The sequence below is a fragment of the Polyergus mexicanus genome, unplaced genomic scaffold (genome assembly GCF_030449975.1).
Source record: "Polyergus mexicanus isolate NDT 795.1 unplaced genomic scaffold, iyPolMexi1.0 SCAF_26, whole genome shotgun sequence".
Taxonomy (NCBI): Eukaryota; Metazoa; Arthropoda; class Insecta; order Hymenoptera; family Formicidae; genus Polyergus; species Polyergus mexicanus.
In genome coordinates, this window is record NW_027223346.1 from 409,878 (window position 1) to 437,377 (window position 27,500).

Genomic DNA, 27,500 nt, shown 5'->3' on the forward strand with positions numbered 1-27,500 from the left:
ATATAATTATAATTTATTTTAATTAACATTATTAAAATCTTATTTACTTATAATTTGAAAAAAATTAAACAGATTATGATAATTTACCGTGTTATTTAAATACGATCAATACGTGATATAAATTTATAATCGACTTCTTCCATAATCAATGTCATAATGCATAAAAAAAATTCTACAAGTATTACCGAATCATTTTACAAAGATCTCGTTGTACGAATTATTTAATTATACCCTGTTCGCAATTCTCGTAACCTTCATGTCACTATCGACCATTCATTGCTATCATATTGCGCACACGTCGACCTCGACAAGGATTCCAAAGAATCTTGACCTTTATCGTATATTTGCAAATATTGTGTGACCGTCAATGGCACCAACTTTTCTCTATCCGTTCAGTAATTTAAGAAAAGAGCTCATCTTTCTAACCATCTACATTTATAGAGTAATACTTTTTTTCTTCTAAAGCAAATATTCTCTCTCTCTCTTTCTCTCTCTATCTCTGTGCTATATTATATTACTTTACACATATAAATATATTTGATAAACATCGATATATTCGTTATATTGTGCACTATTCGTGTTTTTTTATCTTTTGCAATTTATTATTTATCTAGATTAATTTTATCCTATATTTATTATAAAACAAATTAAATAATATATATTTTGTATATATCGTCTGAGACGCACATATCATTACAGATTTCAAATAAATTTGCAATCACAAATTCTATAAATAACAAGAAATCCAAGAAAGTAAATATGCGCATCATGATTAAATTTGACTTCTTTATTTAAGATCATATAATATATATATATATATATATACTTTTACTTATTTTTTTTTTTATTATAGTTACATTTAAATTTATATTTTTTTTTTCATAGTTAAATCAATTTTTCAATAATAATTAAAATGTTCTTCGGATCTTATTGATTTATACCGCCCAGAATAACGTCAGACTGAATAAGATTATAAGATAATTAGAATTAGACATTCGACGAGCAAAGAAATCGAAGAAACCTTTCTTCGCATGTAAAATCGACACACAATAATACTTTGCTGAGCGTGTAGATATATGCGTGCGCGTGTGCGTATACCAATATGCAGCAACGGGGAATGCGTACGAGGTAGTACGGAAACCGACTATCACGGGTTTATACCGGATAAATCTCGTTTCTTCTCGGCGAATGTGCGATTCGCTCTCTGTCGCTATCACAGTCTGTCTCGCTTGTGGAGTCTTTCACCGACAATGTTATCCTGCACACATATATGACGAACGCGAGGCGTGTAAAGACGCGAGGATACGAGCATCAGGGGAAAAACCGAGTATTTAGTCCGACTGTCTGACCGTAACGTCTGTTTCTACTGTACGCATACGCTGCGTATTTGCTACACTGCGAAACTTGCCTAATTTCGGACATTAAAATATTTTACCTAATCATACTAAAGTATTCTACGTTTCTATATTCTTTTACAGACTATATTTTTAACTCAAAACTGAACAAAAAAATAGATCTTGAAGAGCTTCAAAAAATTATATAATATGTGTATGTGCACATAAAAATATTTTAACAATAAAAGATTAAGATATATATGCTATTTTTTATATAAGAAAAATATGATTTTACTATAATATAAATATGAATATAAAAAGTAATAAGTAAATTTAGTTAATTAAAAAAATTGTTGTTTTTATATATACAATTTATATTAACTTTTTAATAAAAGTTCTTCGCGAGATTTTTAAATTGATAATTTGTGTCTGGAAAGATATATCTTTTTAACCAGTTATGTGATATTATAATTATAATTATGATGATATAATTGTAGTACACACATTTGGCGGTAAGATGAGCAAAGATAGTCCAAGTTGATAAGTCATCGGACAATTGTGCACACAATTTTACGGGCGTATTCGCGCGGATATATATTAACGGATATATCGTGAGTTGCTGGTAATTGAGCGTAAAAAACAGACGGCGATAATATTAAAATGTTGTGCGTTATTGAGATGTAGAAAATGTCTCTATTATACATTCTCGAGTGACAGCAAGGAGAGCTGCTTCTGCAAATATATACATACCGGTTTAATGTGATATGACAAATCACGTAAAAACGTTCATTACGCTCTTTTATAATCTCAATAGTGAGAAAATTAGATATTTTCAAAGATTAATTCTCTTCACGAAGCGCCATATAATTATTAATTATACGCGTGTATGATAAATATGTAATGCAGATATTGAAAAAATCAGTTATGAAAACTAATTTAATAATATATTCATTAATTTGTATCATTTCTTGCTATTACATTGTTAAACAATTTTTTCATTATTATTTTTCCAAAGTACTTTGGAAAAAAATTTGGAAAAGTAAATTTTCCAAAGTATTATACTTTGGTCTCACTGTATATGATATCCTTTGTGTCATAAAATGTGAATTAGGAAAAAAACAGCTTACATTTTTTTGTATTAATCTAAATTCTGTCGAAATATATCGCGTATCGTATATAAATAATACAATATAACGAAAATATTCGTATAGCATAAGATAGTTGAATAAATCTCTTACTAAAATAATCTTATGTTAAAATAATAGTTTTAATAATATATGGTAAATATGAAACGATTAACTTACCAAGCGAGGAGATGAGATTGCCCCAGAGCTCGGCGGTTTGCCACGCTAGGAAGAAGAAGCCGAAGAACCGTACGACGATAGCGTCAATCGGTTGATCGGTGATCTTGGCGTAAACCCCGCCAACCTGGGTGAGATATGTGGCCTTGGCAGCCCACATGGGCGCGGCGCCGAGACCAAGGAGTACGCCGGCAGGTACCAGAGTATAGAATTTAGGATAGAACTGCGAGCCGATGTATGGTGCGTAGCAAAGCATAGATAGGCAAAGGGTCCACTTGACGGTAAGCCTCTTGATGAGGAAAGTGGGTACAAAAATACACGAGAGCACCAGGGCGGCGTAGATAGCCGAGAGCGATACGGTGCCGAGGCCGTCACTTGCATTGATCGACGACTGTAGATTTGCCGTACCCTGGAACGCGGTGAACTGCACCATGAAAGCGACGGAGACGGTGCCAATGTTCTTCAGGATACGCCATTTCTCGCCGCGCGACACCTTCAACTTCCGCGACTGCGTATCGTCGTCCGTTGCCGGTAGCTGCGGCGGTTTTTGCGGTTCCGGCGGTATGCCGTCGGTGCCGTCGTCCTTGTAGCCCTCGTTTCTGTAACCGCCGCCGCTCATCACGGCCACCGTGTAAACCGTGTCATCGCCGCCGCCACCACCATTGCCACCTCCCATACTTCTACCACCATCGTTTTGCGATGCTACCATTTTACGTGGCGACTACCTCAACACACACAAAATTACAATTGTTTATTATTTAAATTTGTTTATGTGAATTATTATCAACCATCTTTACTGGTTATTTATATTTAGATATCTGTAAATATCCTCCGCGCATAAACTATAAATTAAATATTGAAGATACGTAAGCAGAAATTATATGTAAATTTTACTTTTCATAATAAGATATAATTAATAAAATCTTAAATATATATATATCTAATATCAAAAATTTAAAAGCCATGCAAAGTTTTTATTAAATATAATAATAATCTTTAGCAGTTATTATACGACAAATTGATGTTCAATATAAATATTATAAAAAATACTCAGCACATATAAGTAACATTTCACTGAAAAATGCAACTAGTCAACGAACAAGTTATATCCTTTGACGTAATAATGATTATTAATTGATTATTGGTGCTATTTGTATAATAATTGACGACGCCTTTATATCGCATGAAATATTATTAATGCGCATTAAAAATATGCGTGTACCTTTTCACTAGAAAAGATTGTATTTATTTTATACATAGGTAAAAAGGTTTGCTCGCTTCTATCAATTATCAATATCATTGCGGCCCATGTTGAAGGTACTCAATAAAAGTATTTATTCTTACGTAAATACACCTGTAATTAATGCGCCTTAAATGAGAGTTTCGTCACCGTTCTTGACGCGCGAATAAGATACATACAATTACGTCAAGTCATTCATGTATATGGAAATGCATGCATACATTAATGTGGCTTTATGCACTGCGCTTGCACACACATTGTTTCCTTCATAACGATATTGCGATCGCTTCCTGCGATATCTCTTTTATCGGATTGCCTCGCTTCTACGTACCATGTGCGCATCCATTTATGATTTATGCAGTTGCAGCCTGTGTTCCTAATCGCCATTAAGCAACCTTTTAATTATAGTATTCTAAATCATCAATTAACAATTTCTTCAATTATTTTTTATTATGGTATTTTATTATGAGATTAAAAAAAAAAAAAAATAACCGATCAAAAATTTGTGAATTAAAACAATTCAGCTATTATTACTTATTTCATTGTTTCTTTGTTAATTCAATAAACATTCGAACACTTTGCATGTACATGGTACACAACATATATAGCAAATATTAGCATGATATTGCAATACTCTCCTATTTGAATCTATTTTCGCAAACTTTCTCGGGACTGTTGCCGCGCAAACAAGAATCTACAAATCGCGAAGAATACGATGTGACAAACGGTAACCTTTCGAGAGAGAACGGCAAGGCTGCGTAATCTTTAAAGTGAGTCTACAGCGAGGTACAGGCGTCTTGCACACGCGTGAGTGAACACGAAAATATTAATCAGCCGCCAGACGCGTATGCTAATTACAATAGATCGCCGCAAGTGACAAATGATCTTTCGCTATAATCGAGAAAGGGTATGTAATTACAGATGCATTTCGCCATTCTTGAAGAAGAGAGATCAAAATTAACTGTCACCGATACTATCGTATATACATCGTATAGCTTTTACGTGAAGCGTGTGAGATATGTAATTTATTTAACAGGTATTTTATATAAATTTTTTTATGTCTCTAAAAAATAATCATCAGCTCAGAATAGACTGCAATAACGAAAGCAGTAATATTATATAGTTTCTAAACAAAATCAATTTCAATGTATGGCACGTTTAATATTTTAATAAGCGTTCTATCTTTTTCACTTCACTTACTGTTTACGAGATAAAATATATTATAAATTAACTATATACAATATATAATTATGTTAGAATTCTTGTTAAGGTTACGCAAAATCTTATAGGAATTATATTTGTGTTATTATATGCCCACGCATATGCTGCAGCAAGATTCTGATCTAGATTAGAATTCTAATTAAAAAAGGTAATATTTATATTAATACCTATACTAATCAAGATATTTATACCAATAATTATACTAATACTTACATCAGTATTTTAACATAAAAAATAATATAATATAATATTGTTATATTTTTATAAAAATATAAAATATATAATTTACATATATATATATATTTTTTTTTACGAGTAATTTTTGACATGTTCAAATTCCGGGATTAAAATAATCGTAGTATGTAATAGATAAATAAATTTAATAATGGATACCAGTATACAATAAGACGGAAAATATTATATTAAAAAAAAAAAAAAAAAAAAAAAAAATATATATATAAAGGCAGAATGTGTAGTCAATTTTATTTCGTTCATACGTGCTCGATGTTTCTTTATTAAGTGCGATTCTCTGAACAATCGTCATATCGCCCGTGCGATAAAAAGCAATAGCTTTACTCGTGTCTGAGATAATAATTTTACCGCCAACTTTTCCGCGAATAAAAAGCATATCGGGTCCGTTTAAGACCGTGCCAACGGCAATCAATTCGCTCGGATAGAAAAATTGCGTATGTTATGTAAATAATTGAAATATTCGTGCAATTGTCATATGATGAAAAGAAATACTACGCGATTATTTATTGTTGCGTTCTTTTAATGGTGAAATAACCGAGGCGTTCGTGCAAAACAATCGCGATTTTTTTTTCTTCGTGCCGTATCGACGCGAGATGTTTTCAATTTATTGATTTCATGTACTAGATTGTTTTATTAAAATTGCGTTATATGTATGCGAATAGACTTACTTAAATCGCAAACCTGACGAATCGCGTTCCTATCCGTTGCGTCACTAGCAGTGAAAATTATGCGGTGCGGAGATAGACACGCTTGATTACAAACGCACGTCAAAATAATCAACGCGATGTTTTCTGCACTCTTATCAAGTGACGAGGTCGCTGTACGCGTGAATATTTTTGTATGACTAACAAATTAGAGACTACTAATAATTATTGCGGAAAATAAAGTAGATGATAAATACATTGAAATAAATTGGCATAATAAATAGCAAAATAGATTAAATATGGAAAAATGCAATTTCATCGATGATGTATATATTCTGTATATTATACAAAGACTTTTCTCTCTTCAACAATTTATTTGACTTTCCGATGCTATTATTTTACGGATATAAAAATGAAATATAAGAGTTCCCGATTAAATGTGTGAAAAAATCTGGATATAAAAAATAATTTATAAAATATTAATAATATATATTATATTCTTATATGACAAGGATTAAAAAATAATATCTTCGCATTAAGTGGTATATCCATCCAGTAGTTATCCGATTTCTCTCGAATCTGTGTAAATGGCTTTTGCCGTATAAATACCGTATAATTGCGACATAAATCACGAAAATTCACACATTGGAAGCTTCTTTCTTTGTCAGAAAACACATAATCCTCTGATATATTTTGCCTCGTTGTTTTGAAATATTTTTTTGCAAATATTCACAAAAAATTTATAATCTTGGCCCCGCTGTAAGATATGATTAGACGATTCAACGAACGAGTGAGTCAACGATTTATCTCATGGGATTGTATAGTATATTAAATCTCCTCGACGAATCCCGATCATGAAAATGGATTTGCTGACCCAGCACCAGAAACCGGTAGAATTAAGGCGATTGGTCGCTGGTGAAAGCCGGTTTGGATCGGTTAGAACCGTAATATACATTCGGTGTCGATGACTGAAGGCATTCCCCTCGCGGAGTCTTTGTAGGAGGCCCCGAGACAGATTAGAAAAAGAGATTTAGAAAGAGACTGGCGGAGACACGAGGGCTGTCAAGCATTAGCGACAACGAATAAATCGCGCGAATTTAATAAATTCTTACTGTCAGACGCGTATTCCAACAATGAGTTTTATTACGATTCTTCTAGGCCCTATCGATCCCACCTCTGATCCACTAGACAAAGATGCGTATCTCGCGGAGAGATAATACGGACGACTGCAACGATTATTCAATTTCAACGACTTCAAGACGACATCGCGTGCACGTAGGACGGCGAGATGTGATGAAACGTTTAATTACCTTGACACATTTCCTCGTAAAAACAGAAAGCACGGATAATGTCTAGATTTTTTCCGCGTACATAGCGCAAAATATGCAGTTAGTGTTTGTCAGTGACGAAAACCGTGGTTGCCTCAGCCACGGATTGCCCGGATTGTCGTGAGATAAATACTATTACCGTGGACGCTGAATGATGCTGACGGCATATTGAGCATGTTTAGCAATAGAGGGTTAACATACTGGTCTCTTTTCTTTAATATAAAATCAGTGATTTTCGTTCGAATTACATCTATAAAGTATTCATAGCAAAATTGCTATGCAAAGAATTTTATTAAATACTTTATGAAATCATCTAGGCAAAAATTAGAGGCAGAAATGCAACATTGGCTGAGAAAAATAGCTATTTTAACCGAAAGTAATTGATATGGATTTTAATTATTTCTATCTTGTTTTATTATGAGTATCGTTTGCAATCAAGATTCGCTGGTGTTGTAATTACCGAGCGAGATATCTCCGACACAATAAAGAGTTGTATTGTGTAAGCGCGTAATGATTGAGAATGCGTATGTACAAGTAAACTTGTAAACATTCGCCGCAAGGACATGTAATATCGTTTGCGATTATCATTTCTTGGCATTAAATGGCCTCAAATGGCATTAAAAGAAAAAAATGCTTCGAAAAATTTTAAAGCGAAATGGTAAAATGCGAAACAATAAATAGTATTAGGTATTCATATCGTACATTTACTGCTAAATATGTGATCGTATGAATTTTAGAGCCTGTAATAATATTGAACAGCGAATTTAAAATTTTCAAGAATTTCAACGGAAAACAGTAAATGTGAAATGCAAATATGTGTCAAGGTTAATAAACATTATAACGCGATCATTTGGTACGAACAGAACAAGAGAGTCGCCGATACCAAAAGTGATCCTAAACAGAGGTTGCGATACGACGTGATTTTTTTCATTAATGTCACTTTATATGCAGCTTAACCGCCTAATTAGACGATCCGTTAGCGGTTTCTAGAATTTCGAGATGTCATCGCGATTGCCTAGATCAAGAAGTTCACGAAATAGCGTATCCCTTCTTCGAAAAGATTGGAAACACGAACGGATAAATTTTTTTTTTTTTTTTCTCACGGTGAAATCGAACGCAAGCGGGAAGACATCGTCGCAAGAAACGGGATGGAAAAAATTCCATTCGCTTTGCACTTTCGAATCGCGCGAGCAAGCGTGTCATCGATCGGGTTTAGTTAAAATTGACCGCGAGTTGTGTGGACGTCCTTGCAAATAACCTCAGAACCGTTGCTTTGCACCGGCTTTGCCATTACCGGCATTGCTCCGTCGAAGTTTAAAGACTTAAATGGTTCGGTGAATTCACATTCATGCTTGTTGCTCTCTTGTCTCCTTTTCTCTGTGTTCGGCATTCTAGCTGGACTGACGACTTCCCACGAATTAACAAGTCTAATTAACAGTCAAATTACGTAAAGCTATACGTAAATTGTTTGGAAGTCTTCACATCTTATACAGGCTACTTTACAAAAATATTTTAAGCACACTTTATTTCTAAATCAAATGTTTTAGATTCTATTGTAATAAAGATAATATGCTTTAGTTATTTACTAATTTTAGAATTTAAATATACCATTGCTACTGAGAGACTAAAGCAACACTCTATGCAGAAAAAATTTTCTTTGCGTATTCTTTTCAGTCAATTTATTTCACGATCAGATATATACCATAATAATGCTGTTCTCTCCTTTAGCTAGAGAGCTCCATGGAGTATAACTAATCTTTCGATCATCAGTGTTCCATTTTCTAGTTTACGTAACTCTCTCGTACAAGCGAAGCGATTATTTTGCCGCAAAGCAAAAGTAAATACGAATGCATCCGTATGCAATGTATCCTCGACACTCGCATTTGCGATTACTCGTATAAATACATGCATGCGATCGTATGCATGAATCCTTTCATGGAGCGAAAAAAAGCATGTATATGTACGTAAGTTACAATACACATAAAACAAACGTATTGTATATGCATTCGAGATGGAAAAATGATCGGTTTCTGCATCTAAGTATTATTTTTACAGGCGCCGAAGAGATCGAGGGAAACCGCACATTCTCATCATACAGAAAATAGAGGATGATCAGCGCGACAATGATCGATAATATGCTCTCCAATTATCACTGACATTTGCGGAATTGAATGTCACATCAATCCTGTGTGGCTGGTATAACATAGCACCGCGAATTACCATGTTCGTGTTCTTTCAATCCGGCATTTTACACGCGGGTTTCTTAAATCATGGTAATTAATGCGTATTGTTTGTTTGGCAATCGTACGTGATTAATAATTGATTGCAGTGTGATTCTTATTTATTCAAGCTAATTATGAAACTAAACGTTCACAATAATTAAAATAATATTTTTCTAAACTTTACGACAAGATATTAAAATCAAAATTATATCATAATATATTTTAAATTTCAGACAAAAAGATTCGGATTATTGTATCAATCTGTATATTAGTAATCAATAAATCTGTGATAAAAAAGATTTTTTCCCATATAAAATATAGTTAATTCTCAAGTTCGTCTTAAATCTCAATAACGGCGCTTAAATGACACGTATCTACGAAGATGCTTGTAGATTCGCATGTCGTCGATGTAATCGATGCAAATGCGTGACCGGCCGTGCCGTGCCATGACACGTGTCGCGGTGTGCATTACAATTAAGCGGCGCTCACAATGACCACTCCTTCGTGCTCTCGCGAATACATCTATTTCGAAGCATTTCTATTCTCGGAAAAGCAATGGTTTTTCCACCATTCGCGTATTCTATACGAAAATCGTGAAACACACAGAGAGAGAGAGAGGAATATTAAGTACCAAAGGTAACAAGGCATTGTGCAATGCAAATAAAAGAAAATAATGCAATGATAGTGGAATACGTTAAGAGAAAAACCGATTGGAAAATCTTGATAGACAGAGAAAGGGAGAAAGGAAAAGAAAAAAATAAGATAAAATTGTGCCACCATAAATGAGGCGCCACTTTAACATCATGGGTATTTGGAATTATCAAAGATTGCTCATTAAGCCAACCTCGATTATGCAACGATAGAATGCAACGCGCGATACGGTCCCGCATGTATCTGCGCGCGGTCATTCGGCTTCGCCGAACTATCACCGATTTTCGTCATCGAAAGTGCGAACGTTGATGATATCGAGACATAAGAAAATATTAATTAATTTAAAACTTTCCTAAAAAAAAAAAATAATAATAAATGTCCAATTGTTGTTTTACAACTTAGCCGAGCTTTTTCGTACAATCAGCGGCGAGGCTGTGCGCAATGCATACAACTCAGCTGACTCAGCGCGGTTATCAGTGAATTATTAACGGCTACGTGCAGCATGCGAGAGAATCATGAACTGGCTGTCGCGATTACCCATACGTACACAAGTTCCATGTTCCAGTAAATCGACGAAGGATATCGACGTACATATTTTTTTTTCTATCGTATCGTACGATACACGCTACCATTCTAATGAAATCATAATATAAAAAAAAAATAAAACGTAGTAATTTTATTATTTATATATATATAACACATAAAAAATTAATTGCATCTTCGGGGGAGGAGGGGAAGCATTGATTAAATAATATATCTTTAAAGTTACAATATAATTGTATCAATTCATGGCCATATATTTTAAGAAAAAACTTATTAGTATAAAAAAAAAAAAAAAAAAAAAAAATGTAGTTTTACATATTAAGATTCTTCATATTGAAATTCTGATTTCATCAACAGGAAATTTGGGAATATTTTCATGCATGTCGAGCATGATAAATTTATGGATACGAAAGGAGCTGTTTTCAATTAAGATAACAAATATACGATTAATGCGAAATATTGCAATTTTATCTCGACATTTAATGCGATAATTTATATTAGGTCATTTATATTTTTATTCAATTAAATTCAATATATTCAACAGGTTTTCTTTATCTCACACATAGACGCATTACTATGACACACTTATTTATAAAAAGCTAATTGAATATATATGAAAATTGGAACTGGCAAGACAAACTTAGGATAGTGACTAACGTTCTGGATTACTATATTAATACACTATTGCTATATTCGACATGGGACCAATTACCCTCGGGCTATCTTCAGGTAAGATCATTTCCTAGTACTATGGAATCTGCCGATAACATTCTCCAAATGAAAACAATGACCGCGTATTAGTTGCTCTATCATTTAGAACAGAGAATAATTCTTGTCTTCATATACATACACACATATATACATTGTATATTCCACAAAGAAAAATTTTACATTACATAGAAAAATTATTCAACAATTTAATTTGATTTCGACTCCATATATACGTATATATTAATAATCTAATATAGTTATCTATAAAATGTTGATCGACTCAGAGACATTGTTACAAAGTCAAACAAGAATTTCATATAAATATAATCTCTTTTTGATATATCATAATTCATTCAATATTAATTATTTATTATTACTATAATAATTATTAATTATTATTATTATTATTATTATTATTATTTATTATTATTATTATTATAATTATTATTAACTAAGAATCATTGATATTTTAATCGCAATGAAAAACACACTTGTACACAGCGGTTTTAGAATAAATCGAATTATAACCCGTGATCAAGATAAGGTCAAGGTACTGTCAAAGTGGCTTGGCCGGCATTCAAATTTCTCTCCAAGTTTCCTCCGCCTTTTACCCTTCCCTTTGCGATCAAATACCAAATTCACTCATACCGTATCTATATTACTGCCAAAGTGCATTTATATATATATTCCGTATAAAAATACGACCGTCGTAATAAATATTATATGATCATAAGAAAATCATAAACTAACGCTTCTGCCATTATGCTTCCCGCATTGTTGTATTATAATGTTGCCTACATTTTTATAAGACATGCTTGTGTATTAGCAGCCCCACTTTGAGCGTCTCAACAGTTTACAATGTCAAATATTTGAGGCACGCGAGCACGAATAATATTTTACGCTATATCAAAATTAATTATTATATAGATATAAGTAAGCATAATAGATAATAATTATAAAATTTATTTAATTAAACTTATTATACTAATAAATAAATTAATAAATATATCAGGAATAGTCCGAGAGATAGAGAAATAATTGAAATCTATAAATATAACAAGAGTAAAATTCGCAAATGTGGTACACTTTCGCGTCGTCACTTTGGGAGTCTACGAACGTCTCGGACACTCTGAGAAGGCCGCGACGATGAATCGAGGCCACAAGGCGCGAACGAATGCGCAAGGGAATCCAACGAATCTGAAATGTGGCTATTTGCACAGGACACGCGTATATGATAGCCTGCCGGCTTATGCCAATCTCGAGGCGCTATTAAATTGGCGTACTACGCGCTTTTCCCAATCTATTCTGATGGCACTATTTACATTTGGCAATCGCCTTATCCAATAGAATCGAACGCGTGTTTCCTAGCGAAGTGAAAGAAGAGAAGACAGCGTTGGTCCGGTAAAAAACGGAGGATCTTTAAGATTATTATCCTTGCCTGACATCATTATCACAAACAAATTATTCGCGGATACATACCCAGTTCTCCAAATTCGTCACGCGCTTTTTTCTCTCTTTTTTTTTTTTTTTTTGGTGACAACTTTTCGTATCGCTTGTACGTCATGATCTAATTTTACGATATATATGACACTCGTATGAATTAAATTACGATTCAAAAGTAACAAAACTTCCATCGCGAATGTTATATCGTATAATACCTCATAAATTTGATTCTGTCAAAGATATATTACGCATTACACGATACAATTTTTGTAAAAAAAAAAAAAAAAAAAATTTATTCGAAGAAGTGTCGTTCGAAGTCATATATCGATTGACTAGAAAATTCAGCAGTTGCCACATTACGTATTACAATTACATCATCACGGTCGGTGCCATCGATGGTCATGAGAAATCAAAGAGAGAAATTATAAGCATGCACAATACTCGAAGCTCAAATACTTGTCCCGATGGATTAAATCGATCGATCAGATTGTATCATGCACGTCGTTAAAAGATTCTCAAGAATGATAAACTGGTCTGTAACGGTAATTAAACAGCCGCGGCTGTTTTCTGTCATCTCATAGTGATCGTCAAGAAACGATTCATCGATAAAAAAATTTTATCGATCATTTTAATTGCCGCTATCGCTGTTTAATGCAGACAAAAATAGCCGTTTCTTTTAACGTATGCAGTGAATGATAATTGTTCTCCCTACGAGCGTAATCATATTCATCTATATGATTTGATTGAGTTTATTTAATAATGTACGATATTCAACAACATTATAATAACTGAATTGAAATCAATAACGTTAATCTTCTTTCTTATTCTTCGAATCTTTTCGCCGAAAAAAAAAAAAAAATGAGAAGAAACTTTTTAACTTCAGCCTTCGACGAGAATTTCTATACGCGGGTGTCTTCCTCTCGTCATCAGGGTCAGAGATGACACCGAGCCATTTGGTACACACAGAGACGACATGAAAAGTCCTTGCGAAAAGAAAAGGTGCCACCGAGCTACGCATCGCTCATTCGTCATGCATGCGTGCGTGAGAAATGCGCGACGCTCGAGCATGCAAATTTACGCGGCCACATCGCGAACTTTCGCACAGGTTGATATTTGTTAATATTAACTATACAGCGTGTACGCTTTTCCCCTAAACTTTTATTTGCGTCAGAGCGACTGCGAGATCAATGAAAAATGGTATGGGCGATGTAGATCGCTTAAAATGTTTAGCGTACAAAATATGTTTAAAAATAAATCATATTCTTTCTGTAAAAATTTATTATGATACATGCGTATTTTGTAATTAATATTTATCATGAAGTAATAAAATGTTTTTTATATTAATAACATAATTTTTCATATACTTGTGTAATATTTTAGAATAACTAAATGTCTTCTCAATTATAGATTTGAATGAAAACAACGTATAAAATAGATAAGATGAAATAATGAAAAGATAATATTTTTCAATAGATATTATAAGTTTATTATTATTTTTGCTCCTATTTATTTATTTAGTAAACATAAATTAACAATTTTTTTAAACAATTGACATATTCTAATTCTTATTTATTTTGAAAAAAAATTCCATACAGTTTGCATGAAGTTTATTTAAACTTGTAGTATTACGTAAAATTTATAGTATTATAACAATATAATATAATTTTGTATCCATGATACATTATGCGTGAATAAATACTCGTTTATGTATTATATTCGGCCGTGAAAAGATTACGCATTGTATTTTTGCACGTGTAAGGCTCACCTTGCACGCGTCGGCGATACGTGCATTATTGGTCGCGTCAGCGCATTGTTCCACCTGTTAAATTAGGCTAATGTTGATTACAAACGACGCTCCGTCGGATTTAATGTTCTCGATAACAGATCCGCAGACACTTTTCGACGATTTTGTCGCGCGAATGACTATGAAAAGTAAAACTGTTCAAATCAATGTAAAAATTACTTTTCATACAAGATCCCGCCATAGTATCGTACGAAGTATGAATAAACGCAGCGCATCGCAAAATGATGCACACGAAGAATAATTATAGCAATTTTTCAACCATGCGAGAGACGTAATTATATTCGCATCATATTAATGATCAATTCGCTCGCTATGAGAAATTAATTTTCATACGTGCGTTTTCATTTCGGCACAATTTAATTTCCACCATATCTCCGCGCACAATCGCAAACTAAACATACTAAGCGTATATATTTATGTATGCACTTTGTCCTATATTAACGAGATTAGATCAGATACACTTTTCAACGGTTCTTTAGATTAAAATGAACAATATTAATTCGGCAAAAATAGAACAAGAGATTTAAAACCTAGAGCACGAATAACTATTCGGAAATTCTGTCATACGGAACAATTAAAAATCGCCGATTGATTGGTAGCATATATGATTTTATACGAACTCCTACGCACGTGCGCTCTCGATAATTCTATCCATGTATCGCCAACGCCAATACGCTCGTATATTTCATTTGCTCTAAGACTTTATTTCTTTATTGCATCTGCATGTATGTATTTATATTCGCGTGTGTATGTGTACTGAGCTATACCGAGACGCGAGACAAATGCACACACGTGGCCGTACAACGCGCGGATATTCACTATGGTTTAGAAAGTCCGCGAAACGATCGGCTCGCAAACGTTACAACCGTTTCACAACGAATCACCGAGTAAGGTGTGCCCGCATCGAGAAGTATACAGTCTTTACGTATCGAAGAAAGGAATAATAAGTAAATAACGCACAAAGATCTTCAATGCAATAATCTCTTAAATCTATGTATTATGCACTGGTATTGGCTAATGATCAATGTTACGTTTGATTCGCAAATACATGCAGCAAGATAACTGTCATTATTAGCACTTCTGCTAAGAAATGTGTAAAACTAACTGTAAATATAATAACCGTTACGAGAGATTTGTGTGCCGCCTACTATATACGATAAAGTATGTACCATATATATATATATATATATATATATATATACATATATATATTTAAGTACCAAATCTCGAGTACCATCGCAATACTAACAAATGATTAAAGTTATCTTTTTGACGACAAGTGTCATAATAAAAAATGTTGTTTGTTTTAAAAAAATTTTTTATTGTTTTTTTTCATGACATTTGTTGTAAAAGAGATAACTTTAGTCATTTGTTAATATTGCGATGGTAATCGAAATTTAATGCTTTAAGTATATATTGTATATATGTTTTAACTACATATATATATATAAAACAAATGTATTAAAGAGTATATATGAAATCTACAATGTTGCTATGTATTTCATAATTAAATCTTTGCAGTTGTGTAAATTGATAATTGCTAAAGTAATTTACATGAATTTCGTGGATTTCGAATGCGAAGAATGAATTTTGATATTCTGTTGTTCCAATCAGGAGTATATACGAGTGTATAGTTTCGTATTATATTTCGGTAAACTTGCATGGCATGTCAAATAAATCGGAAAACGTAATGTTATCTCCACTCCTTCACTACGATGTCTTTAAGCGCATACGGCACAATTTTATGTCGCGCTTGACAGTCATAAATGTCTTAACGATTCCTTGCCTTTCGAATACTATCGTTAAAGATTTCGTTACATGCTCTTCGTTATGTCCGACGTGTTTAAACGAAAAAAAAGAAACGCGCACTATTCGGACTATTCGGCGAGTTTCTTCCGAAAGGAAGATAAATCATTATTATTCAACATCGCTGAAAGTCTTTACTCGGGTTATAAGGAACGCACGTTCAAAAACAGGAAGACCCGTACATACATATGCGATTGATGATATTATATTTATTATATGTGATTATATATGTATACTATGACTCTAAATTCTAATAAAAATTTGTAAAGGATCGCGTAGTATTACGCGATTATTCGATGCTCTTGTAACTTCATTCTACTTCATTACATTACCGCGCATCATACCGCATATCGCGTAGTCTTCCATGCGACTTCTAAAAATATTTCATTATTCTTATCGCGGATTTAATTAGCCATTACCTGGCTACCTTGTCGCTCAATATTACACGAACACAGCCACAATATCGCATGATACAAATAGAAGTAATTAGTTACGAATGTTAGCACAATTGGCCTTTCTGTTGATATCAATATGCAAACAAATGCTATAAATCATTTTAATGTGATTACGAGATCAATATAAAATAAAGCGATGGCAAGTGTGTGTAATGTAATCGAAAGTAAGTAATATATTATTTTTTTTTCTTTGTAACTTATTCGTGTTTTTCAGAATTTACCAATTTGGCAAGAAGGAGAATCTTCAATATTCTGTAAAGTTTTTTTTTAAATGCAAGAAGAAATTTTTACATGTAACATTCACATATAATCTTGCGTGACATGTGTTGCTTGAAATTATCTTATATTTTACCACGTATTTTATCATTGCAGATAAGAGTATAATTGATGCTAATTAATTGCAGAAATAAAGATTGTAATAATTATTTTCTTTCTTTAGCTAAAATTATTCACATAAAAAATAATGCAATACTGCATCCTATTATTAATTGCAAAATTACAGATGTATTAATAATATATTTATTATCTCGCGGGTTGTGATCACGAGATGCATGATTGTGATAATGGGACAATTGATTTTTTTGTTTTTACAATCGGTAGTTTTAAATTTTCGCATTTTTTTATTTTATCAAAAAAAACTTTGCTTAGCAGATATAAAGTGCAAAGCTACTTGCGAAAAATACTTTGAATAACGTGTAGCAAAGAAGAATTCAATTTCTTATATCTCTGCAAGCGTAGGATTTTTCTCTTCGAAATTTCTGCGCAATGTATTTTGTGTTACGCCAAAGTAATGTATATTTCGTTAAAAAAATTCGGAGAAGGGGGAGGGGGACAAGCTGCATCTGAATAAAATATCGATGAAAACGGCAAATAAAAATTCACATCTTCCTTTTAGCAAGGTATAAAAAGATAACTTAGTTATATAAATGCATAATTCTCTCTGCAATTTGTCTTTTGTGCAAAACTTTAAACATGATTAGAAAAATGATATTATATAATTGATATAATCAATCTTAATGATTATAATAAAGATAATCAAATCGAAAGATAATCGATTATAACGAAGAAAATCAAAACATGCAATCTCAGATAGATTAAAAGATATTTCATCATATATATGTCTCTTCTAATATAATATCTATCAAACAAATATTTTAATCACAAAAACACAAGCATATTGTGAATATATAATCAATCATCTGAAAAGCCACGTGCAACTCGTGCCTCTCTATAGATACATCTGATACTCAAAAAAAAATAAAAAAATTGCGAACATTTATGAATATGTAATACAACACGCAATAACTACTTTTTATATCAAATATAATACATACAAAAGACTCTATTCTTTATTTGCGCGAATAATTGATGAGATATACATAGTCTGTATCTCAAAGAGATGAAATCAATCTTTTCTTTGTTATAAAAAAAATTTGCAGAAATGTATTTCCCCTATATATGTTGCAGGAACCTCTTTTTAATAACAAATATATTTCTATTTTAATTTTATAATGTACAGTTAATATTTATGTGTGTGATGTTTGAAATAAAATACAAGCGTACATGACTTATATCACACAATGTTTTTACAATATGTTATACGTTAGAAAAGCGTAAGAGTTCTTTTAAACGGCTGTGAATAAACGTCTATGAGCAATGACATTAAAAATAATATGGTATAAATTATGCAATTCGACATAAATATTACCGTGCTATGTCATTGTAAAGAGTAAAGAAAATTTATCGAAAGTCTCATCCCGAAACAATCATGCATAATAAGCTATATCGCGTTCCTTTCATAGTATCGAATATATATATATATATATATACGTATGTGTCGTATCTAAGAGCAATCGTAACTCCACATCGTTGGAACGAAGCGCGTTCAGTATCGTCGACTGCATGTAGCGAGCGAACATATAACGATGCGTGCATATAAACCGTCCAAGGTATAAAACTACAAGCGTACGAATTCCTCTTGTCATTGCAAATCGAAATGATCTTTTCAAATTCTATAAAATTCAGATAAAAACTCGCTATTTATTTTGTACCGTCTACAATATTTTCATGCTTGTAAGAAATATAGAACATAAATCGTTATATTAATGTCGAGTGTTTCTTTCCCAGAGCGAACCATTTTTATATTATTATTGCTGTTTACAAATAAAATACCAAAAGGTAAAATATGAAAGGTCGTATACCTGAGAATCGTAAATCGTGATTTCATCGTCTATTTCTTCATCTTATCCTGCATTTAAATCCTTGTATATTGTTATTCTTTATTACGTAAACGTCTCACTTACTCTTTTTATACATTTAACAAGTTGAAAAAGCTATATATCTTACCTAAACAAGTAAATGACTTTGCTGGTAAGCGAGCCTTGCGAATTTGATAGTAATTTTTCAGAATGACCCAGACATGTAAAATAATATTATTATCGCGTTGTGTCATTTAGTTTTAAGGTGAAATGTTTTGATAACCTGATTTTGCATTTATATCAGTCATAAATATTTAATAACGAATACGTGTTATTCATTCGTATTCTCATTTCCTATCGCGATGTTTCGATCCCCACTTTGACATGTATACTTTCTAAAGACGAGGTAGAGGAGCGTTATCTCTCGTCTGGCTAAAATACGACTCGTTGGTAGCGACCATGCGTGTGATGCACACGAAGGATTCGATTAGCCGCGGCTGGCAATAAACCACCCTCTTAGTAAGTAACCCCATAGATTTCCCGCCACGATACTCACGTCTTAGCAAATCGATCGTTCGAATCGGCGACGATCTCGCGCTCCCCTTCGTCTCGGTGAACAGAGGAAGACAGGTGTTTGGTTCCCTCGACGAGTTTGTTTTATTGACGTAGCGGTAGATAGGAATCTCTACGTTGACAGCCCCACTTAGTGGCTACCCCCGCCGTTCTCGCGACGTTGAGAATTTTCAAATCGATTCGATCTTCGATCGATCGAATTTTCTTCCGTGCACTTTGACCTTTCGGTGCGTATGTATGTGTATCGGAAAAGAATGGCGCGTGTTCGCGAGAACGCGTCGTAGGATGAAAATCTGCGTCTGGAGAACGCGTCCGAACAGTTCGGGGGTTCGGAGACAACTGAACCTGCCTGACTGCCGGCGGACTTTGGAATCGGTGAGCGGTTCGGTTCTCGGTTCGCCGATTCTCGGCTTCGCGGATTCGTACGCGCGAGTCGCGGCCGTCGTTTTCTCTCTGTACACAAGGTACATACACGGTGCGTCTTTACCTGTTCCTCCCCCACCTCCTTATTCACCTTCTTCTCCTACCCCTTTCCACCTCTCTCTTGCTATTTCTTCTGTGTCACTGGCCGTTGCCGCCGGGCCGTAGCCCCGTGAAGCGCACATGCACGTGCGTTTTAAATTTTGCACAAACGCACGAGACCAACTCGCGACACTTCAAATCGCGTATAATTAATGTATTTTCCCATCGCTTCCTTTCACTTATCCATCTCCAACTCTCTTCTTCCTTCTACATATGTCTTCATTTTGTAATTTTAATATATAATTGCAAGCTTTAGATTACAATTATATATAGATATTAATAATGTTACAAGAGATTTTCCTCAAAAGCTATATATAAAGCCATCTTCAAAAAAAAATTATTTAATAAATTTAAAACAATATCTTTTCCCACGATAATTTTGCAAGAAATGCATTGATGATTTAATATGAAAAAGACGCATAAATTTACCAATAAATTTTGCTACAAATCTATTTTCAAAAACGTCATTACACGAAGCATCAAGCGAAAAATATGTAATAAGTCGCAAGACAGATGATCAGATATATCTTAATATTAATAATATTAAATCGCTTGAATGTTTATTGCCGCGTGAATTTAAAAAGAAAAGATAAAGATAATTTTATTAGTAACGATAATTTTTATACAACATAGGTCATACTTTCATAAATAAAGCGAAAAAATATAATAGAAGTTCTGCAGCGATAGAATAACTATATTTCACATGCCATTGGGTCACTGTGTTCTCCAGAAATTTTTTTCTTAGTTAGCATGTAGATTAATTTGGGCAAAGTAAGCAGCCGACATGACAGAAGACATTGTTCGAATGTCAAGAATAAATAATTAAAATCCTCAAGCCACGTATTAAAGTGCTTCGCCAATTTATTTTAGCACATTACGTTATATATTATGGCGTTGCGTGACTATAAGAGAACAATAAAATAAAATGATAAAAATAATCAAGAGAATTGTTTTAACAATTAAAATGTCCGATATAATCTCGTCGTAATGATATATTTAAAATTTCTACACATTGAAAAAAAAATTCTAAAAATTAAAATATATTTAAAAATAGTGACGTAGTTTTAGACAACCATTTTCATATAATTTTTATCAATTTAAATTATTTTTATTTAAAGTTAAAAAATTAGACGACACATTTGTCAGATATCTAAAATAGCTTTAAAATTAAAAGACTTTTGAAGGTAGTACAACGATAAATGTAAATGGCTTTGTGTCATAAAAGTAGAAATGTCAAAAATTGCTAAAATGGAGAATTATGTACTTATTGACTTAATTATAAATTAGAATAATATGTAATAATATAATATATTAATACTAAAAACAGAAAAAAACATACCAGTGTCTCGAAAACTAAACGATAAGTCCTGCACAGTTCCTTACTTAGTAACTCGTCTTCGGAGAACTAAAGTCCACTGGTCCCTATTCACACCTCTATACTGCTAACTCGTTTCTTTAGTTAGTACGTTCGAGAAGAAAGCTTTCCCGTTATCGGTGATACCGCGACATAAGCACGTTTCAAAAATTGCATTCACCGATTGCACCGCGTATTGTGGCCATGTGAATACTTGGAGTGTTCTATCATACGCGATAGTACTTGAAGATTCGTTATTTCATGACATTGCATGAAAGTGAGCTACTGGTAGGACATTATCCTTCTAATTTCGTATGCGCGAAATAAGTTTGTTAAGACAGGACGATATAATGCATATATCAAGTAAAAAATAATGATATAATGATATGTAAGATTTTTCTCTGTAAAACACGAATCGAGAGATGAATGAAAATAAAAAAAAAAAAAATAAAAAAAAATTGATGCTTGATTAAAAATCATCCTAATGTTTTATTGAATCAGCGAACAGACACGTTTGCCCAAACCATATATGCATCCACATATTGTACTCCGAACAAGGTAGTAACATTTCCGGCATTTCAATAAACTTTTTTAATCATAAATTATCTCTAAGAGATAAAAGATTTATTATTATGTATTTCTAATTATATTATACAATCTTTCAAATATATTAACATAAATATTTTCGATATATTCGATATTCTCTGTTGCATATCATTACTCATTATTTTCGAATAGTTTCGTAATCTCTCCCTAAACATAGTGATCAATTGCCGCAATAATTATCTTTTACTAACATGTAATTATTATTCATACACACAATTTACGCGTGACTGCTATAAATATCGTACTTTCTCATTTCAGTCGGACAAGAATTGTATATAAAGTGCGTTGGAGCAAGAATATTGATATTTTCTACATTCTCTCTCTTTTTTATACTTATGAAACTTATTGCTGATTTATATTAATACCAAATTATCCACATATCAAAGCGAAATCAGAAAAAAAAAAGAAGCTGACTCTTCGCCGGACATGACGAATCAATCGAATGCCATCGGTTTTTTCCACGAGTCTCGACAATAATCGATATTGGTGTACTGTATTTAAGCGCAAGGTGAAAGAGTCTTACTTATTTCAGATGCCGACTACGTACGCATCACTTCTCCTTGATTGTCGTTTTTCTTTGTCTTTTTTTAGTAGTTGCCACTTTGGCATCGTATCGTTACTATCGCTAAATATACTTTGTAATCTTAAACCATCTAATCGCGTATGTCGTTATTGCAAATCATCTTTTAATTCCATATTTTTAATCCTAGAATGTATAATAAATGCAATAAAAGAAAAAAATTTTAAATTAAATTTAATTATACATATATATATATATATATATTAAGAAATATATAATATACATATATTTATACATAGTTGGAAAATTTAAATATTTCATAATCAATCTAAATATATACAATACAATTCAGAAGAAAAAGAAACTTGATCAAAAATACGGAACAAAGTGACAGCAATGAAGACAGTTATGAAGAAAAAATTAATTATTATAGATTTTAAAAAAGATTTCTTTTAGGAATATGTAGAATTAATTAATATTAATATTCGTTCACCGTTCTATCTATGTATTATAATATAATATGTATAATTTTTAATCATATTATGTTGTTATTTTTTTTCATAAAAAATAAAATTAATCGTGTAAATTCTATAATTATACGAAAGACATCATTGAATAGTTTTCAATCCATATTTCTTCACGGGTTATTTCGTATCAATTCGTCTCATAAGGCAATTTATGTAAAAGCAATTCTTATCCTGAAAATCAGTGTAACTGATGACTTTCACCAAACTCTATTCTCTTGGGGCTCTATTTGCCGCGTACGATCGAGCGAACAATACTTTCTCCGTAACATTTTCCAGGACGACTGTCAAGAAAATATACGAGTTTTTCGAACTGATATTTCTCTATCTGCTTATTTATCGAGTGCATTAATTTCGTCACTGTTATCATCGTTAGATTGGCACGTGATCATCGTGACTCGCACAGTGTCGTCACGTCAACGTCACAGCGCAAATAAATCGTAAAAAGTATCATCATTTCCAGCCGATTCGCTGTTTAAACAAGCTCCCGTTCTGAGAGTAATCTCGAATTTATCAGTAGTCAGTTGTAAGTCAGTTTGAGAAGAGGATGAGGATTTAATGACAAATGAGTGAACGGTATTATATGAGAAATTTCGCATGAATAACAAACGTCATAATCACCTGCTGGTTGAATCATATTTTTCATTGTTTACCACGCAACCAAATATGTATCTACAGCTTTGTAATCGACAGCCCTTGAGATGCAATTTTTAAACAGAATTCGATGGTGCTTAACGAAAATGGAATTGTAAAGGCTGATATCTGATAGATATGTGAATATCCTTGTGATAAATTTTGGGCAGACAGATTCGTCACTTGCATATATATATATATTCGGTATATTATCCGCAATTATCGATTGATTTAGGATAATTCAATTCTCTAATTTTATTTAATTCTTTGATTCCCGTGAGCAAATTATAATAAAAAAAAATGTGATGCGTTTCTATTTTCACTATGTATATGTTGTATAGTTTTTATATATTTATAACTACAACGATTAATTTTGAATGTTGCACTTTATAAGAAATCAATGGCCAGAAGATATTGTAGCGAAAGAAAGAAAGAGAGAGTTTACAGAGAGAACATTCATATTTAGAAATGTATCAAATTATATCTCGATGATAAATCGTTTCTCATTGCATGTTCGATTTTGTCGTAACCTTTTTTACGACGGATTTACCATTCGACGAAGTAACAAGACACTTGACGAGTTATCGAACAATAGCTGCGTGCCAATAATAAGAGACAACGCGACACGGGATTGCAACCACGTGCAACAGCCGTGCAAATGCTAGTCACGTCGTTACACTCTGATTTGTGAATAAGCTTTAGGAAAGAAAGATGCAAATTATTTCAAACAAAGAATTATTTGCAATGCACTTTAAAGCATCTTAAAAATGTCTCCTATGTCTCATATGACATATTAATTACAACTATTCGGCAAATGAGATCGCTATTTACTAATTTATCGATTTACCAGAATTAATTGTTTTGTTATTGCTTGAGAGATTGGAATGTATTATTAAGCAAGTCAAAGGCATATAATAGTTCGATTAATTGACAAGACTTTCGAGACTATCACATAAATATATCGATCAATAGAAACATACGTTAATAAAGAAAGAAAAATTATTTCCTTTTCTAATGTGCGCTCAAACTGAGAAATGTAATTGACAATGTTTAAGAAGCAAACATCTCACATTTGTTATTTAGGCAAAATGTGATATATATGGAAATGAATGTTAAATAAAAGAACACAGATGTAATTAAAATGCGACGAAACGCGCTGCACGATTGTAATTCAAATGTAACGAAACAAAGCCAGCTTATATTTTGTCGTCTCTATATTATCGTGCGCTAATTTTCTCCTCTAAAATATGAGATATTCGCAGTTTTACAGCACCCCTAAAAGTAAATATAAAAAGTAAGAAATCTACACACTTAATTTCAATGCAAAACTGCTTTTATCGTGATATCAGCGATAAGAAGACACATATAGGTCAAGACAATGATAAGTGATAAGGGTCAAGGATCTCCTGGATGCACCTGACGCGCGCAATATCCTCTATAAGGAGATTATAAAAATATGAATCTTATATAAATTTATATATACATTATATGTATATTAATGAGAGAGAAAATATATAGGTAATAAGAGCTATATAAGCACAAAAAGCTTAATAATATAATCTACTACAAAAATTAAAAACGTATATATAATAAATAATATTAAAACATTAAAAAAAGTACATGGTACGTCATAAATGCTTATTATTAAGATCTTAAATAATAATAGTTATGTTTGTTTCAACTGTTTAAATTGTTAAATCTATTAACGATTACCAGAATTCTCGATCAGATTTTTTATGTATTGTACTTTCCGTAATATATGATCGTCATACATCTCTTGTTCGATACGATTAATTCATTCCGATATAATTCAGTTAAAAATCTTATTGTAATTACCACGTGTTTCGAGATCTCGTATATGTATGACACAAAATCCGTGACTGACGCAAAATCCCGTTATTTCGAATGTATAAATATAAATTTTCACGTTCACTTGAATGCACATTCCGTCAAATTTACATTCGATTAGTTGATAAAAAGTTCGAGTAACGGAAATGTATGATCTTAAAATTGAAAGTAATAATATGATATCATGCAAACGTCATAATAATCGATTGTAACGGAATCGATTAATACTAGAACAAAGAATTTGGTTAATAATCTTTCTCAAAAAAGATTATGTGTATATTTGTATATAAAAAAATTGAAAAAAGAAGTTAGAATTCGTTATTAATACAATTACGTGCAGTTGTATCTGATCAAAAATAATGTGTAACAATTTTTTTTTATATATTTATATAAATAGTTTATCATATCAAAATGGATAATTGATTGATAATCAAAATAAGTTAATCAAAGCTTGATAATATTAATGGTACGATTTAGTCGTTGGAAACATTATTTTAACAGTTAATAAAGATATATTTAATGTGAAACGTCAATAGCTTCAACGTCACATCAGGTGAAGTATTATTTCGATAATACGTGAGGGCCAGAGTATTACGTGGTATATGATAATATAAACAGATGCGCCAAAAGTAGACATTGAAAAGATGCGGTTATAATATTTGAACAGACGCGTTCAAAGAATGGATCGTATGATATAAATATCGCTCAATTAAGGCAATTCAAATATTGTATAACAGAATAGATACGATTCACAGTACGATAAATTATCTGAAATATTCGAGAATGAAACTGGATGAAACGAGTATTGAAGTATAGAATCGAATATGCGTTACCCTCCATTTTGTGTTTTAGCTTAAAAAGTATTTAACGAAAATAATCAAATCAAATCTATATCTAGTGTTTGCCAAGAAACGAACATTCAGAAGTTTGAATAACTTACATTTAAAATTTTCTGCACAGAGTATACCATGAGAATTTTGACAGTTTGACAATTTGTGAAAGAAAAATTTACAGTTAGAAAAAAAAAGTTACAGAAATTGGAAAATGTCCATAAAGAAAAGCGCGTCAGTGTTGTTCTAGTGTGCTAAAAAGTGTTTTTCCGGCTATTGACCGGGTTATTCCAAAACCTATCGAAGGAACTACAATAACTTTGATCTCATTTGAAAGATAATTTAATTCTCTACAATTTTTGTTTCGGTACTTTTTGTTAAAAGACGCATACTTTCCCTGATACTTGTAAAAATGTAAAGAATAACCGTGGTATCAGAGGTTTTTGGGCGCTAACTTTTTAAGGAAGCGTTTGTGAACCCATGTACAATATATAGGATATTTTGTTCGGTATTAAATTATCTTTCAAATGAGATCAAAATGATTGTAGTTTGCTCCATAGGTTTTGAAATAAACCAGTTACTAAGCAATTTTAAATATACTAAAAAGTGTTTATATAATACATAAGCAAAAGCGCAGCGCGCGTCTGTGTTGTTCTAGTATTTTTAAAAATAAAGTAAAAAGAGTAATCTATTTAAAATATATAAAAACAAAAGCTATTTTAAATTTAAAAAATATATAAGTGAATCGGATAAGATTTATATAAGTAGTCACGATTGAAACTCAATGGAATTATCAATCTTTATATATACATATAATCATTTTTATATCGTTCTTATAATTTATAAAATTATAATCACATATGTTCTTTAAAGTTTCTTAAATTCTTACCAGCGATAATTTATTTTTTAGAAATGTTTTTATTTATTAAATATATTA

At 32.2% G+C, this 27,500-nt stretch overlaps 1 protein-coding gene across 1 annotated transcript in view; it reads right to left on the bottom strand.

Moving 5' to 3' along the window:
- The window catches only part of LOC138943244 (UNC93-like protein), a 49,343-nt gene extending 29,176 nt beyond the window's left edge, over positions 1-20,167 (bottom strand). The window contains exons 1-2 of the mRNA XM_070313862.1: positions 19,710-20,167; positions 2,639-3,356 (exon numbers count right to left, since the gene is read on the bottom strand). Of these exons, the coding sequence (XP_070169963.1) occupies positions 2,639-3,344 (706 nt within the window). The 5' untranslated portion in view covers positions 3,345-3,356; positions 19,710-20,167. The remainder of the gene's footprint in view (positions 1-2,638; positions 3,357-19,709) is intronic.
- Positions 20,168-27,500: the final 7,333 nt, after the last annotated feature.